Source organism: Patiria miniata, unplaced genomic scaffold (assembly GCF_015706575.1).
Source record: "Patiria miniata isolate m_02_andy unplaced genomic scaffold, ASM1570657v1 HiC_scaffold_23, whole genome shotgun sequence".
In the NCBI taxonomy this organism is placed as follows: domain Eukaryota; kingdom Metazoa; phylum Echinodermata; class Asteroidea; order Valvatida; family Asterinidae; genus Patiria; species Patiria miniata.
In genome coordinates this window covers 3,634,285-3,651,016 of record NW_024037062.1, presented here as the reverse complement: position 1 = coordinate 3,651,016, position 16,732 = coordinate 3,634,285, and the positions used below count along the sequence as shown (strand labels likewise).

Below are 16,732 nucleotides of genomic sequence, written 5' to 3'. Positions count from 1 at the left end.
GCTTTAGTTGAGGCCACATGTATATGCGATAAATACAACGAAAAAATGCCAGCAATAATTTACCTTGAACTGTCAAAGTACTAATATATGTTGTTTTGCACACAAAGTTTGACCTCGCAGTGAGGTTACCGTGATTGTATGGTTTTTGTGCGACTATACAAGTTATAGAGACACACAACTTGCTATATAAAATGAGGACTATGAATGCCGCGCTGTGCTCGTTGGTGTTCAATGAACCTGAACTATAAGGGCCGTCTTTTGCACTACCACGAAGAGACAACATCTGACGACTGACGCGAAAGCAGCAATGGCCATCATACAAACCTGTCTCCGACGGTGGCATTGGGTGGTCACGCTGGCAACATTCACGCTGTATTTCCTCGTTCTTGGACCAATGTTCAATTTCAGCATATTGTATTTGAGTCTTCAGGACGAATTCGAGTCCGCTGCGGCAATAACAGGTACAAATCCAATTTTGTTTTCTTTTAACATCCAAGCAGCAAAGCACACAAACTTTAAAACGGTCTCTGCAGAGACCGTTGTTAAATCCCTCTCTCTCTCTTTAAGAGCGTTTTGTTCTGACGAAATGACCCATCAGGCTTGATGATAAAGTATTTTGGTTCGGTCTTAGTATTGAAAAAGGTGTCAAACAAATTTGATTTTGTGTCAGCCTCTGGAATTCTCTTAGACCCCCTTTACACAGGGTTGCGACTTTTGGGCCTCCCTTGTGCGACCATAAAACTAGCCAGGTCGCCGTTGGAGGCTCAAAGGAGGCGAATGGTTACCTAGAGCGTTCAAAGGTGGTACACAGGATGTTCAGACATCGCCATGGTAGCCATTGTAGCCGTAAATGTTTGAAAATTTGGATGGATGCACAATGGTCGGCCAATGGTCGCCACGTAATAGATCCGTTCTGTTGCAGATTTTACCGTCAATCTGGGCGATATGCTTCTGCCTCCCTTGTGCCTCCTTTGGCCGACCAATAGCGTGCATTGAACGATGACTGTGGTGGCCGATGTGCCTCCATTTCGGCGTTGGTTGCCGTAGGTTGCACAGGGGAAGCACAGGGGAGGCAGGCAAGTGGCTAAGTGGACGCACGTAGCTCGACATGAAAATGCCCGAAAATTGCAGTTTTGGTGGTTTAATGGAGGCACAAAGATCGCTGGAGCAGTTACATAGAAACAGGATTTTTTGGGTTTAGGCGACCAATGAGCGTCTTGGCCATTTTAGTCGTTCATAGCTGGTACAAAGGTCGCAGCCCTGTGTAAAGGGGTCCTTATACTGACATATAATTGACATGTGCGTTAATTTTCTTTCGAGCTGAATTGAAAAAGAAAAAAGTCAAGTATTTTGACCAAAATGGCATCTAATTTGAGACAACGATGTTTCTTGGAGTCGTATGATAATGTTTCTTCTTTTATTATGCACATTCTTTGTATACATTTTGTGTGCAACATAATTGCCATTGACAGGTTGGTTGGGGTCTTTATCGGCCGCCTTAGCCAGACTCTTCAGTCCCGTCACCGTTCTGCTCGAGCAGAGGCTAAGCAAGAGGGCAGTCACGCTGATTGGGCTCGTGTTGTACTGCACAGGACTGTTGACGACGTCATTCGTACCGGCCCTGGGCTACGCCTACATAACGTACGGAGTCCTATCGGGTGTTGGCGCCAATCTCACGCTTCATTCATCGCTTCAACTGTTGCTGGAATGGTTTGCGAAAGGCAATTTTGCCCGTGCGAGTGCAATCGCTTTGTTGGGATCCACGGGCGGTATGTGGATGGAATTGAACATTTTTTATATATATTTTGACAAATCCGCTTGTGTACAATCAAATTTGACTTTAGTATTCTATTTAAATATCCAATGATTATAAAAAAAAATAATGAAGAAGAAGATGCCACACTTGTGTGTGTTTTTTTTTTTGGGGGGGGGGGATTATCAAATAAACCCGGGTATGGATTTTCAAATATCACAATTCATTGGGAGAAGGTACATCTTTTTTGAATAAAGTGAATTTTATTTGGTTTCTTCCAACGTGCAGGTTTGCTGGCCTTCAGCCCATTACTGACAGTACTTATAACTAACTATGGGTGGCGCAATGCACTGAGAGTTCTCAGCGGAGGGATATTCGTGGTGGGCGTCGCCGACGGATTGCTTCTGACCGATCCCCCGACTACCGAGGACATCTTGCCGCGGCAAAATAGATCCGAGGACACGGAACAGAATGAACACGATATGCAAAACGTACGGGAACGGGAACGGGAACGGGAACGGGTCGACGAGAGTTGTGAACAGGAGAACGAGGGAAAGGAAAAGACTGAGCTAGATGACGCCATCGTGTCAAACCGCGAGGGTTCAAATACCAAGCACGATTGGTGTGAAGTGCGGCGAATGATGCAAAGTCTGGAGTTATGGTTGTGGTCTGTTGCCAATTTCCTCACGTTCTTGGGATGGACATTTTTCGACATCAATTTTGTAAGTAGCATATTTACAGCCATTTAAAAAAATCTTTGTGCATTCCTCAACTGAAGAAATCACACGGGATTGTTCCATTTTCCACCAAAATTGTGCATTAACTTTCCGTGGTACCTATTTACTGTTTACTAAAGTGCGCATGACAAAATGAATTCTTTAGAGAAAACAACCAATGCAAACTTGTGACAAGTGCATTTGGATTTAACAATCTTCGCCCCTCCTGATGCAGGCCAGTTACATGGACGGCCTCAATCTCCATAGCAACCAGATCTCCTACGTCATTATGGCCTTCGCCGGTGGGGAAATTGGCGGGAAACTGCTCATTGCGTTGCTAGGAGGTCGTCTGCCATTCAAGTATCTGTATGTCGTAGTCTCCTCGTGTCTTCTTGCAGCCGTTCCTCTGGGATTGATGACCATTGTCAAAACGTTCGCTGCAATAATGCCGATTGCAGTAGGTGAGTGTTTTAAGTGTTCAATCTCCGTTTTACCTTAAATTTTTCTGTAAATACCTGACTTGAAGGAAAAGCATTGTGATAAGAGGTTTTTATGTATTCATGAAAAGGCTCAGGAATCCCTGACGTAATCGTTGCTGAAGGATTCAAAGTTAACAATCAAATAACATGACTTCCTAATCCAAATGTTAAAATTACTTGCGAGGACCTCTGTGTAATACTTTTCTTGTTGCTATATCTTCGAATATAATTTTTCCCAATTGCACTATGGAAATCACTACCGTGGACCAAATTTCTTACCGAGGACATCTGATTTATTCTTATTGCTCTCTAAGGTCCACGGTCTTCCTACACCCAATCACTGGTATAAAAAAAACCGAAGGGTTTTATATTAAGACTAAAACACCACATCTGTTTCAGCATCTGGTTTTCTGCGATCGGGAGCGTATGGAGTACTGTATGCCGCGGGCGCAGAATTGTTCTTAGAGAAGTATGGACCCAGTACCGTCATGGTTCTAACTTTGGTTCCACCGGGGTTCGGGATCCTAGTCAGTGCTCCTTTATCAGGTACAGTACTGTAATATTGGGAGTTTCGAAACCTCGTTCTCGTCTATGGCTTCGGCTCCATCTCAAGCTGCAGAATTATTCGAGCAAGCTACAATTTCTAAATCAAATGGGTACGAACTAAACTTAAGCAGTTTGACATGACTAGGCTCAGGCTCGAGTTGCAAAATTGTAATAACAATGACAGTAATTTTTGGCACTTTTATTTCACTCTTTTAAGCCTTCCTTGTTTTAACTGAACCAGTTGTTTCTTAATTATAATTTGAACTTGGTCTCGAGTCCATATGCCTGAGTCCGAGACTGAATTTGAGCCCACGTGTTACGGAATCTGACGCAGATAAACAGGGCTCGGTTTTTGACCGGTGTTTTCGACTCTGACTGAAGATCATGAGCTCGAGTTCAAGCCCGACATGAACCACTGATTGTTCTTCTCGATTTGTGTTAGTAACACAAATATTCGTATTTTTGTTCTCTTGCTTTGTTGTCAGGTTCACTGTTTGATGTCACTGGGAGCTATTTCGCCAGTCTTCTCGTCATCGCCGCCATCTTTGTTTGCACTTCGGCGGCATTTCTGTGCATTCCAGTGCGGAGAAAGATTCGGTCAGGTGGTTCATGTTACTTATCCGCATCACGTGATCAGCAACATGAGTTACAATATCCTGAGGGTCAATGCAATCAGGTGACAATGTAAGCTGAACATTAGTGTGCCAAAAAAACTAAATTCAAAGGCAAGGAAGCGAACTCACTGCACAGGATATTTTTACCAAAATATTTTATTCAATCTTTCACAATTATTAGTCGTCATATAAGTAGCTCTGCTTATTTAATTTCACGTTGAGATGGATATAAATAAAACCTGTTTGCATTCCATGTCAATTTCATGAACAGCGCCCCCTAGAATATCGTGATGCCTCCCCCCCCCCCTCCCATTTCCACGGCGGGCAATTTCATGATTTTGCGGTCTGGTCATCCCCCATTTCCACCGCTCGTCGACACGGATTTACGCCACTGATTTTGGGCACACATCCATTATTTTAGTTTGTCTCGATCGTTTTATCGCCATGAATATTCGTCAATAGAATGGACGGTACAGTGCATCACCACGTGATGCACTCTCGTCCAATCAGGTGATTGGACGAGAAAGTAATAAAATGAACAATAAGATGAAAGTAATTACTATCTGCTCGAAGCGAGACTGTGACCAAATGATTTCGGCTTCTGTTCCCCCCCCCCAAAAAAAAGGTATTTCCATTCTTCGATCGCATTTTATATGGTTTCTATTATGTTACACCGAAGTAAATCCTTGTCATTGGGCGGGTCGCGCGGCATTCATTAAAAGCTATAGTCCATCATTTGTAATTAGTGCATTTTGTTCGTTTGAAGCAACAGTATTGTTCAAAATCTAATGAAGGATACTGAGCAACTAACCTGATGAAGTTTCAGCTAAGCTTCAGCTGTACATTCCGAGAAAAGCAGCATTCTAAGATCTCAATTTCAAATCAAAAGTTACTGAATCATGTTTTGAATTGTTTTGAATTGCAGCTATACGCGGCGTCGCGCACTGATCCGACGAATTATAACAACCGCGCGCGCGTGTGCGTCGTTCCAATACTTGTGCGCGCTGCGCTGAATAACAAAACGAACTACTAATTTAAATTTTCCTACGGTGCTTCTTAAGAATCACCGTTGGAAATGCCTTCTTTCGTTGATTACTTCAAAATGACAGCTTCCCAGAAATAATAATTTCACAGGGAGTTTAGTTCCCTTACTATCTTTCAACCAAGTTTGTTTTTCAACAGTAATTACGCCAGTTACTTTTCGGATGGCTGCAAATGATGGACTATAGCTTTAATCAAACCATTGCACGGCCTACGTCATAACCGTGCATGTTGGTTCCATTCACCGTGCATGTTCGTCCCATCCCTTTTGATCTATTGCACGCCGCGCGCACGATAATTGCGCAGCCGCAGCCCGCCAGCCGCCGCTATACGATCTTTGCGCTATTTAAACAATATCATGCGTTAAGGCGGTACAAAATTGCCGTGATGATATTTTTGCATTACATGTGTATTTTAAGAACTATCAGTATTAATTTTCATTGTTGTCAATATTTGACTTATAAACCTTTGTTAGCCTTGAACAAGCTGAAAAACGTGTAGTGGATATGATACAATTTTCTGAGTTTTATTTGTTCTTAAATTTTTATCCTCCAGTCGAATGACAAAGATCTACTTGGATGTTACATTATACAAATATTGAGTGGCTCAGCGTGGAATGGGAGGAATATTATCGCAAGGTAAAATCTGGACTTTTCCATTTCACGAGGCGAAAATTTCACAATTTAAAGCCACTCAATATTTGTTTTATATAACTGACATATAGATCCTTGTCATTTGATATATTTGAACTTTTTTTTTTCAATACAAAACTGGAGGAAAATGTATTCTCTCTTCCAAACCACCCTTTCACGAAAATGTTTGAACCCAACGCTGTAGCGCTGGCTCTTTGGAACAATACGCGCTACGCGCAACGCTGAACGCGCACACCAGCATGCATTTGCACACAAATACCGCGTCGTTATCTTAACTGTTGAAAAGTATACAAATATAACATGGTTTGAGGGTGGACAGTCGATATTCGCTCCCCGAGGTATTGGAAGTTGACAACTACACTCTAAAAAAGAAGTGTACATTTATGTTGTGTAAAACTGTTGTGTAACCTACTTGTGTCAAATGTGTTACACATGAAAAGGGTAAAATAGTACCCAACATTGACTTCAAGTCCCAGCAGCACAGGCAAAAAGTTAAAATCATGGTATTATTACCCAAGTGATGGGTTAAAGAAACTGGATTTACCCCACCACTGTGTAACAATTCTTTCATTGTACACGTCGAAGAGTAGAATTTACCACGACATTAGTAAAATGTTACCACTGTGTGGGGTAAACTGACGCACGTGACAACGTTTACCCAATATTGTGCACGCGTCATCACTCATGTACAAGATGGCCGCCGCTTGTGAGACCTTCAACAATTTGGGGATTTTGAAGACGTGATTTCTTCGTTCCAGGTAAGTCCGTGAAATGAATTTCAGCGTTGTTTCCTCCAATGGGATGCTGATGTATGAGGATATTCAGGGAGATTGGAGAAGTAACATGCTTATTATTTAGACATTTATTTGCAACTTGGACGTCGAAAGCTCTGCCAACCACGATTCCATGCACATGATGCATGCATTTCATGTACCGTGTAGTGAGTGTTTTCAGATCTAGAAACACAGAGTAAAGTGACCGACATTTGGGGAATTGTGTCCAATGAGTGCCCTCCCCCTCTTTTTTGTTTAACAAGTGACCTTGTTTTGAGGGGTTATTTTAAGTGTCATTTGGGGGTTAAAAAAGTGCCCTTTTTTGTACCAGTGGCCGTTACGAGTGACGGTTTAATCCACGCTATAGCGTGCAATATTACGTGGAAACTAATTTAATCATTATTTGTTTTCCCTAAAACAAATCTCTACAACTAGCATTGTTCTAAATTATTTCTGGCGCAGTTCTATGGGGGGCCTGGTCCAACAAATCTCCACTTTTTAGTTATATTTTTAACGAATGGGTGTTCTTCTAGCTTAGTGTTTCTCCCACACTCATCCCTTTATTCTCTCACTGCCCCAAATTATTAACACTATCGGCTAACCATTTTAATCCCCTACAAACTTTACTCTAGAAGCGCGTTTTCTGAAAGTTCAAAGTCTAGTCATCGCTCTAATATTTTTCTTATCATAATTACAGTTCTTAAATCTTACAGTCTTAAAAGCATTATGACTTGTTTTTGAAGTTTATAGATGATCACAATTAAAGTTGTTCCTTTGAATGAGGAAATGAACATTCGTATTAAATGTTCGGCTTTAGTTGAGGCCACATGTATATGCGATAAATACAACGAGAAAATGCCAGCAATAATTTACCTTGAACTGTCAAAGTACTAATATATGTTGTTTTGCACACAAAGTTTGACCTCGCAGTGAGGTTACCGTGATTGTTGGTATCGGGTTTTTTTGTGCGACTATACAAGTTACAGAAACAAACAACTTGCTGTATAAAAAGAGGACCATGAATGCCGCTGTGCTGTTTGGTGTTCAATGAGACAGCTATGAGGGCCGACTTTTGTACTACATGTACCACGAAGAGACAACATCTGACGACTGACGCGAAATCAGCAATGGCCATCCCACAAACTTGTCTCCGACGGTGGCATTGGGTGATCACGCTGGCAACATTCACGCTGTATTTCCTCGTTCTTGGACCGATGTTCAATTTCAGCATATTGTATTTAAGTCTTCAGGGCGAATTCAAGTCCGCTGCGGCAATAACAGGTACAAATCCAATTTTGTTTTCTTTTAACATCCAAGCAGCAAAGCACACAAACTTTAAAACGGTCTCTGCAGAGACCGTTGTTAAATCACTCTCTCTCTTTAAGAGCGTTTTGTTCTGACGAAATGACCCATCAGGCTTGATGATAAAGTATTTAGGTTTGGTCTTAGTATTGAAAAAGGTGTCAAACAAATTTGATTTTGTGTCAGCCTCTGGAATCCTCTCAGACCCCCTTTACACAGGGTTGCGGCTTTTGGGCCTCCCTTGTGCGACTATAAAACTAGTCAGGTCGCCGTTGGAGGCTCAAAGGAGGCGAATGGTTGCCTAGGTCGTTCAAAGGTGATACACAGGATGTTCAGACATCGCCATGGTTGCCAAGGTCGCCGTAAATGTTTGAAAATTTAGATGGATGCACAATGGTCGGCTAATGGTCGCCACGTAATAGATCCGTTCTTTTGCAAATTTCACCATCAGTCTGGGCGATATGCTTCTGCCTCCCTTGTGCCTCCTTTGGCCGACCAATAGCGTGCATTGAACGATGACTGTGGTGGCCGATGTGCCTCCATTTCGGCGTTGGTTGCCGTAGGTTGCACAGGGGAAGCACAGGGGAGGCAGGCAAGTGGCTAAGTGGACGCACAGGTCGCTCGTAGCTCGACATGAAAATGCCCGAAAATTGCAGTTTTGGTGGTTCAACGGAGGCACATAGATCGCTGAAGCAGTTACATAGAAACAGGATTTTTGGGGGGGTTTATGCGACCATTGAGCGTCCTGGCCATTTTGGCCGTTCATAGCTGGTACAAAGGTCGCAGCCCTGTGTAAAGGGGTCTTACTTTAGAAACTGACATATAATTGATATGCGTTAATTTTCTTTGGAGCTGAATTGAAAAAGAAAAAAAGTCAAGTATTTTAGTGTCCAAAAGGGCATCTAATTTGGGACGACGATGTGTCTTGGAGTCGTATGTTCATGTATCTTTTTTAATTATGCAAATTCTTTGTATACATTTTGTGTGCAACATAATTGCCATTGACAGGTTGGTTGGGGTCTTTATCGGCCGCCTTAGCCCGACTCTTCAGTCCCGTCACCGTTCTGCTCGAGCAGAGGCTAAGCAAGAGGGCAGTCACGCTGATTGGGCTCGTGTTGTACTGCACAGGACTGTTGACGACGTCATTCGTACCGGCCCTGGGCTACGCCTACATAACGTACGGAGTCCTATCGGGTGTTGGCGCCAATCTCGCGCTTCATTCATCGCTTGAACTGTTGCTGGAATGGTTTGCGAAAGGCAACTTTGCCCGTGCGAGTGCAATCGCTTTGTTGGGATCCACGGGCGGTATGTGGATGGAATTGAACATTTTTTTATATTTTGACAAATCAGCTTGTGTACAATCTAATTTGACTTAAGTATTCGATTTAAATATCCACTGATTATAAAAAATTAATGAAGAAGAAGATGCCACACTTGTGTTTTTTTTTGGGGGGGGCAATTATCAAATAAAACCGGGTATGGATTTTCAAATATCACAATTCATTGGGAGAAGGTACATCTTTTTTTAAGAAAGTGAATTTCATTTGGTTTCTTCCAACGTGCAGGTTTGCTCGCCTTCAGCCCATTACTGACAGTACTTATAACTAACTATGGGTGGCGCAATGCACTGAGAGTTCTTAGCGGAGGGATATTCGTGGTGGGCGTCGCCGACGGATTGCTTCTGACCGATCCCCCGACTACAGAGAACATCTTGCCGCGGCAAAATAGATCCGAGGACACGGAACAGAATGAACACGATATGCAAAACGTACGGGAACGGGAACGGGAACGGGCCGACGAGAGTTGTGAACAGGAGAACGAGGGAAAGGAAAAGACTGAGCTAGATGACGCCATCGTGTCAAACCACGAGGGTTCAAATACCAAGCACGATTGGTGTGAAGTGTGGAGAATGATGCAAAGTCTGGAGTTATGGTTGTGGTCTGTTGCCAATTTCCTCACGTTTTTGGGATGGACATTTTTCGACATCAATTTTGTAAGTAGCATATTTACAGCCATTTAAAAAATCTTTGTGCATTCCTCAACTAAACAAATCACACGGGATTGTCCATTTTCCACCAAAATTGTGCAATAACTTTCCGTGGTACCTAATTACTGTTTACTAAAGTGTGCATGACAAAATGAATTCTTTAGAGAAAACAACATATGCAAACTTGTGACAAGTGCATTTGGATTTAACAATCTTCGCCCCTCCTGATGCAGGCCAGTTACATGGACGGCCTCAATCTCCATAGCAATCAGATCTCATACGTCATTATGGGCTTCGCCGGTGGGGAAATCGGCGGGAAACTGCTCATTGCGTTGCTAGGAGGTCGTCTGCCGTTCAAGTATCTGTATGTCGTAGTCTCCTCGTGTCTTCTTGCAGCCGTTCCTCTGGGATTGATGACCATTGTCAAAACGTTCGCTGCAATAATGCCGATTGCAATAGGTGAGTGTTTTAAGTGTTCAATCTCCGTTTTATCTTAAATTTTTCTGTAAATACCTGACTTGAAGGAAAAGCATTGTGATAAGAGGTTTTTTTATGTATTTAATAAAAGGCTCAGGAATCCCTGACGTAATCGGTGCTGAAGGATTGAAAGTTAATTAACAATCAAATAACATGACTTTCAAATCAAAATGGCAAAATCACTTGCGAGGACCTCTGTGTAATACTTTTCTTGTTGCTATATCTTGGAATATAATTTTTCCCAATTGCACTATGGAAATCACTACCGTGGACCATTTCTGACAAAATTTCTTACCGAGGACATCTGATTTATTGTTTATTGCTATCTAAGGTCCACGGTCTTCCTACACCCAATCACTGGTATAAAAAAAACCAGAAGGGTTTTATATTAAGACTAAAACACCACATCTGTTTCAGCATCTGGTTTTCTGCGATCGGGAGCGTATGGAGTACTGTATGCCGCGGGCGCAGAATTGTTCTTGGAGAAGTATGGACCAAGTACCGTCATGGTTCTAACTTTGGTTCCACCGGGGTTCGGGATCCTAGTCAGTGCTCCTTTATCAGGTACAGTACTGTAATATTGGGATTTTCGAGACCTCGTTCTCGTCTATGGCTTCGGCTCCATCTCAAGCTGCAGAATTATTCGAGCAAGCTACAATTTCTAAATCAAATGGGTACGAACTAAACTTAGGCAGTTTGACATGACCAGGCTCAGGCTCGAGTCGCAAAATTGTAATAACAATGACAGTAATTTTTGGCACTTTTATTTCACTCTTTTTAGCCTTCCTTGTTTTAACTGAACCAGTTGTTTCTTAATTATAATTTTAACTTGGTCTGGAGTCCATATGCCTGAGTCCGAGACTGAATTTGAGCCCACGTGTTACGGAATCTGACGCAGATAAACAGGGCTCGGTTTGTGACCGGTGTTTTTGACTCTGACTGAAGATCATGAGCTCGAGTTCAAGCCCGACATGATCCACTGATTGTTCCTCTCGATTTGTGTTAGTAACACGTCTATTCGTATTTTTGTTCTCTTGCTTTGTTGTCAGGTTCATTGTTTGATGTCACTGGGAGCTATTTCGCCAGTCTTCTCGTCATCGCCGCCATCTTTGTTTGCACTTCGGCGGCATTTCTGTTCATTCCAGTGCGGAGAAAGATTCGGTCAGGTGGTTCATGTTGCTCATCCGCATCACTTGATTAGCAACATGAGTTACAATATCCTGAGGGTCAATGCAATCAGGTGACAATGTAAGCTGAACATTATAGTATGTCAGAAAACTAAATTCAAAGGCAAGGAAGCGAAGCCACTGCACAGGATTTGTTTTCCCAAAATATTTTATTCAATCTTTCACAATTATTAGTCGTCATATAAGTAGCTCTGCTTATTTAATTTCACGTTGAGATGGATATAAATAAAACCTGTTTGCATTCCATGTCAATTTCATGAACAGCGCCCCCTAGAATATCGTGATGCCTGCCCCCCCCCTCCCATTTCCACGGCGGGCAATTTCATGATTTTGCGGTCTGGTCATCCCCCATTTCCACCGCTCGTCGACACGGATTTACGCCACTGATTTTGGGCACACATCCATTATTTTAGTTTGTCTCGATCGTTTTATCGCCATGAATATTCGTGAATAGAATGGACGGTACAGTGCATCACCACGTGATACACTCTCGTCTAATCAGGAGACAAAATTATGGGAGCGGGGATACATTTCATAATTTGGGGTAGGAAAAAAAGGAATTACAATGATACCATGCCATCAATTCAAACTCTGGTCACTTTTTTTTCTGTGTTATGTTGGCCAAAAAAGTCGAAGCAGTAACTTGAAGTACTTTACTTATATATATTATAAAATACCTCATTCAATGAATGAACATAATGTGCCACCTTTAAAGCGCACGTTGGCATAATTGTACAGGCGCATGTATCGGCTACACTAAAAGTCACGACAAAGCATATTCACTTTCTCTACTTATTGACAACACGAACAATAAAACAGATGCATGTTCAGCTCAGAAAAAAGTCTTGATCGTTTCTCTGATCTGACGGCGGTGCTAATTACGCATATTATACTCAGACACGGAAACTTAAGTCTGGCCACTTGTTTTGGGCTTTATATTTATCAGATCCTTCTTCAAAATACAATAAGACGTGACCTGCCTATGCTGATTGATGTTGCGGGGAATCGAGCTATCCATCCATTTATAAGAATGTCAATCTGCTGTAATATTGAAAGAGTCACTCGTTCACCGCACACAATAGTTAGGCCGCCATGTACGTTTGTTTGCGTTATGCCACGCTTTGATGTTCAAGATGGCGTACCCTTGATAAAGGTCTTTTGACTTATACATTTGCTAATACAAACAGCTTCACGGGCGGATCCAGCATTCAGGAAACATGGGGGTAATGTTAAGGGGGTGTGTGAGGAGGTTGTGACTGCTGGGGATCCGGGGCATACCCCCCCCCCCCCCCTCCGCCCTGAAAATTGTGAAATCTACGATGCTTTTCCCGCCATTCTATAAAACTATTTGAGAATATAGGAACTTTAGAATTCCTTTTCTTTTCTTTGGGCCCCATTTTTACTGGTATCATAAATAAATCAGAAGCTCAGGGGCTGCATCCACCCCCAGATTTGGGCTTGATATGAAATAAATAGAGCGAGTGTTTCTCAAATGCTTTTTTCCGAATTACAAAATTTCAGGATAATAATTTCTCCCATACTAATTCTCTGTAGACACAGTGACACATTAACTGCTGATAATGTGCTTCACTGGAACTTGAGTCTCGACATAGTGCACAAGAAACTGCATACACAACCAAAGTACAAATTTCTTGGGTCACGATTCCAGTATTATTCCAACTGTTTTTCAATATTCCAGTCAAAACTACTTCTTTCTGGGGATGTAAACCCTAACCCAGGGCCAGTTACGCAGGACTATCCCTAGGAAAATCTTGAAGGTAGTCATTGCTCAGAAACTGCTAGCAATCGTTTGGTTTATGACAGATCCTTTCTTTTGCGAGTCCAGCAGGAGAATGTTTACTTACAGTCAGCTCAGAAGCTGCCTGATGTCATATGGACAAACATTAAATATCTTGGATTGTCACGAAAACACAGGTCCCACAGAGGTAAGCGTGCTGGGAAAAGGAAGCAACGCCAAATTCAGGTTGTGTCATCTTGCCGTGTTATCGGTCACAGAGCCAACCAACTGCGCGGCGTCAATCATGAAAACCTACGATACATCCCAAAACAGGACCACAACACAAATGAACTCAATTCCAGAATTTGTGTTTGGAATGCCCACTCCCTCAGGAACAAGTCACTTTCCACATGTGACTACATTGTAGAACAGGCATAGACATCATTGCAATCACTGAGAGTTGGCTGTACGAAGATGATCCCGTTGACATAGGTGAGTGCACTCCTCCTGGATACACTTTCCTCAGTGCAGCGAAGGAGTGGAATAGTCTGCCCTTTTCCATTCAAAATGCCAAATCTCTCGAGCAATTCAAGAAGCTGATCAAGACAAATTTATTCCACCAATAATCAATTCATAGCATTGTCTATGCTACCTGTTTTTATTATTTAACTTAAATTATTTATTTACTTTAATTGTTCATTATTTGTAAGCGCTGTGATTTAGTTTACTAAAAAGAGCGTTCTTAAATGCCGATTATTATAGGTTTTCACGGCCAATTTCACCAAGTTTTCATTCAATTTACCGCCTTGCTCATTCGATTTAGATTGAAATTGAAAGATCACGAAGATCGGCAATCGACAATCAAAAAGAATCATTCTATTTCACTATCCGAGCATTCTATCGCCTTTTAGCTTCACTCGTCCCTATCAAAGATGCATTCATATTAAAAGTATCGCGTTGTTCATTCAATTTCGTCATAACCAGCAGTAAGGGTTGATCGGGCATTCATGTTCATTAATGGGCACACATATTTCACATTTTGTCAAACATCTTTTAAGACTTCATACGTGTCCGTATTCCTTAGCGTAAATCATATTTGATGTCTTCAATCCGTAGATGCCTTTTTTCTTAATTAAAGGGTATGTGCAATGAATTGTTCTCAGGTATTCTTTTTGTGCAACTTTTATGTAAAAAAAACTACACATTTGACAACATTTTTTCGTAAATCTTATTGCAAAAGTGCACTTCTTTAAACATTTCAAAGTTTCCATGCTTTTTCGGACTACCTATGAGGGCGCTGTCACTGTGATGTCATTTCAGGGAGACACTATTCAGTTTAGGGGTTTTTCTTTCAAATTATTCATCCAAAACTTGCTAATTGAAAACATTCGTGTGAAAGCATGCATTAGCATAAAAATGGAGAGGGCAAAAAAAAACACCCTTCAAAATGGAAAATAAAACTTGCGATTAAGGTTAAATGTTACACGAAGATGTATTTTCAAGGTTTGCGTTGAAAACTATTTTTTGCATGGGCCCTTTGAATACGGTAAGTGTTCGGTCAGACAAACGCAAGAAAACATAAATAACGCAAGAGAAGTGTTCCCGATGGTTGCCAAACAGACGTGTCCCGATGTCTTGCACGTCAAAAAAGTGCCAACGTAAAGATACCCCTTGATCAAACGTTTAAACAAGTAGACAAGATCAACAGTGAAAAATAAATTATCTTAGTCACTTTCAATTAATTATTTTGTTACATCTTGTTTCCCTCATATCAGTTAATTTGTAACATTGTAAATTTTACAGTCATCAAGATTTTTTTTTTGGGAGGGGGAATGAACCTTGGAGGAAAATAAGAAAACATATCGATTAAAACATCTTAGTAATTTGAATGACCATACGATGAAAGCGATTGCCCATAAACGAATAAGAAACGAAAAACACGGTTATACGTTATAAGCGCACAGATGTTCGCTTATTTGAATGCGTCAACTGTCAAAAGGTTGCAAAGACTTAATTTAAGACTGCTACAAATTAAGTGTTGAATGCACCAAAACGAAATAGCATGCCCAAAAACGAACACGAACATTCAGAGCAAAATCTTGGCTGCCTAAAAATGAAATTGAATGAACCAGTGTTGGAGCAAAGGCTTTGACCCTCAAGGCCAAGGCCAAGGCCAAGGCCAAGGCCAAGGCTTTGACCCCCAAGGCCAAGGCCAAGGCCAAGGCTTTGACCCTCAAGCCTCGAGGCCAAGGCCAAGGCTTAACCCTCAAGGCCAAGGCCAAGGCCAAGGCCCTGTTTTATGAAATGACCACTGATATAGAACTAATTATAGTCACATGAGTGACACGTCATCACGCAAGGGCGGATCCAGAACACAATTTGGGGGGGGGGGCAAAGAAATTTTGGTCCCCCCCCAAAAAAAGTGGGTCAAAAAATTACGGCTTGGGCTTCGGGGCCCGCCTAAGGGCCCCGAAAAAAATTTGGATTCGAGATATGCTCTGTGGTGCGATTTGAGGCAATTTCTGACCATTTTTACCGATGTTTTTTTGAGGAAAAGATGGTGGTGTACTCATTGCCTGCCTTTATTACGACGTCACATTAAAAAAACCGGTTTCGTGTTTGGGTTTTTTTTTTGGGGGGGGGGGGCAATGGCCCCTTTTGGCCCCCCTGGATCCGCCCTTATCATCACGAATTGCTCGTTACGAAGAACAACATTTCTTTAATTGCAATCAACATGCTCGCATAGGCCTACACCGTTTTATGACTGCACTGTATCTATTAAAGTATAAGTTCAGGTCTTCAATATGGTTTAACTAGACAAAATAATAATTTACTTCTATATTGACACACAATTCTCCCAATTGTATCAAAAGGGGATCCGAGAAACTGATTTGGGAATTTTTTTATTTGCTGGCCCAACATGGTCAGAAATATCAGCATTATCTAAAACAGATACATGCAAATCTTTAGCACTTTTTGTGGGTGCCAAATTAGAATAATAAATTGGATAATTTCTGTGGCTAACTTTGCCAAAAAGATAACGTTTATGTGGCTAACTTTGCCAAAAAGGGAAATAAAATTTGACAGGCTTTTGTCTATAAATTATAAGATAATCTGGGCAGTATTTTCTTGCCGATGAAAATTAAATAAGGTTTGTATTTACTTATAAGTGCTGAAGAACAAATAAAGGAACCACCTGGGTTATCGGTAAAGGTAATAATTAAATGCGATGTCACCGTAGCTCACCTATTAGCTGTATGCTACTGCCAAACCGGTTCACTACGGCAACGAAGCAAAAACTCACGGACTAATATAAATGAAATAAGAAGACTTGAATTGCGGAGCGTGACGATGTAGGCCTGTCTTGCTGCCGGTTGAGCTAACACGGAACTGGGGGCTCGTGCATGGAACCAATGCTGCTTTATAAGACAAAGGACACGCTTGGCTACTCGCGTTGCGTAAGTGC

The 16,732-nt window shown here is 41.7% G+C and overlaps 2 protein-coding genes across 2 annotated transcripts; both read left to right on the top strand.

Moving 5' to 3' along the window:
- Positions 1–307: 307 nt before the first annotated feature.
- LOC119731399 (monocarboxylate transporter 13-like) lies at positions 308–4,890 on the top strand. Its single transcript, XM_038204570.1, has 6 exons — positions 308–461; positions 1,473–1,769; positions 2,042–2,475; positions 2,705–2,930; positions 3,348–3,494; positions 3,980–4,890. The coding sequence occupies exons 1-6, from the start codon at positions 308–310 to the stop codon at positions 4,180–4,182; spliced, it is 1,461 nt and encodes a 486-aa protein (XP_038060498.1). The 3' UTR covers positions 4,183–4,890.
- A 2,539-nt stretch (positions 4,891–7,429) lies between these two features.
- LOC119731128 (monocarboxylate transporter 13-like) lies at positions 7,430–11,834 on the top strand. Its single transcript, XM_038204149.1, has 6 exons — positions 7,430–7,856; positions 8,886–9,182; positions 9,443–9,870; positions 10,098–10,323; positions 10,759–10,905; positions 11,391–11,834. Exons 1-6 carry the CDS (start codon positions 7,598–7,600, stop codon positions 11,540–11,542), a joined length of 1,509 nt encoding a protein of 502 aa, XP_038060077.1. The 5' UTR covers positions 7,430–7,597; the 3' UTR covers positions 11,543–11,834.
- Positions 11,835–16,732: the final 4,898 nt, after the last annotated feature.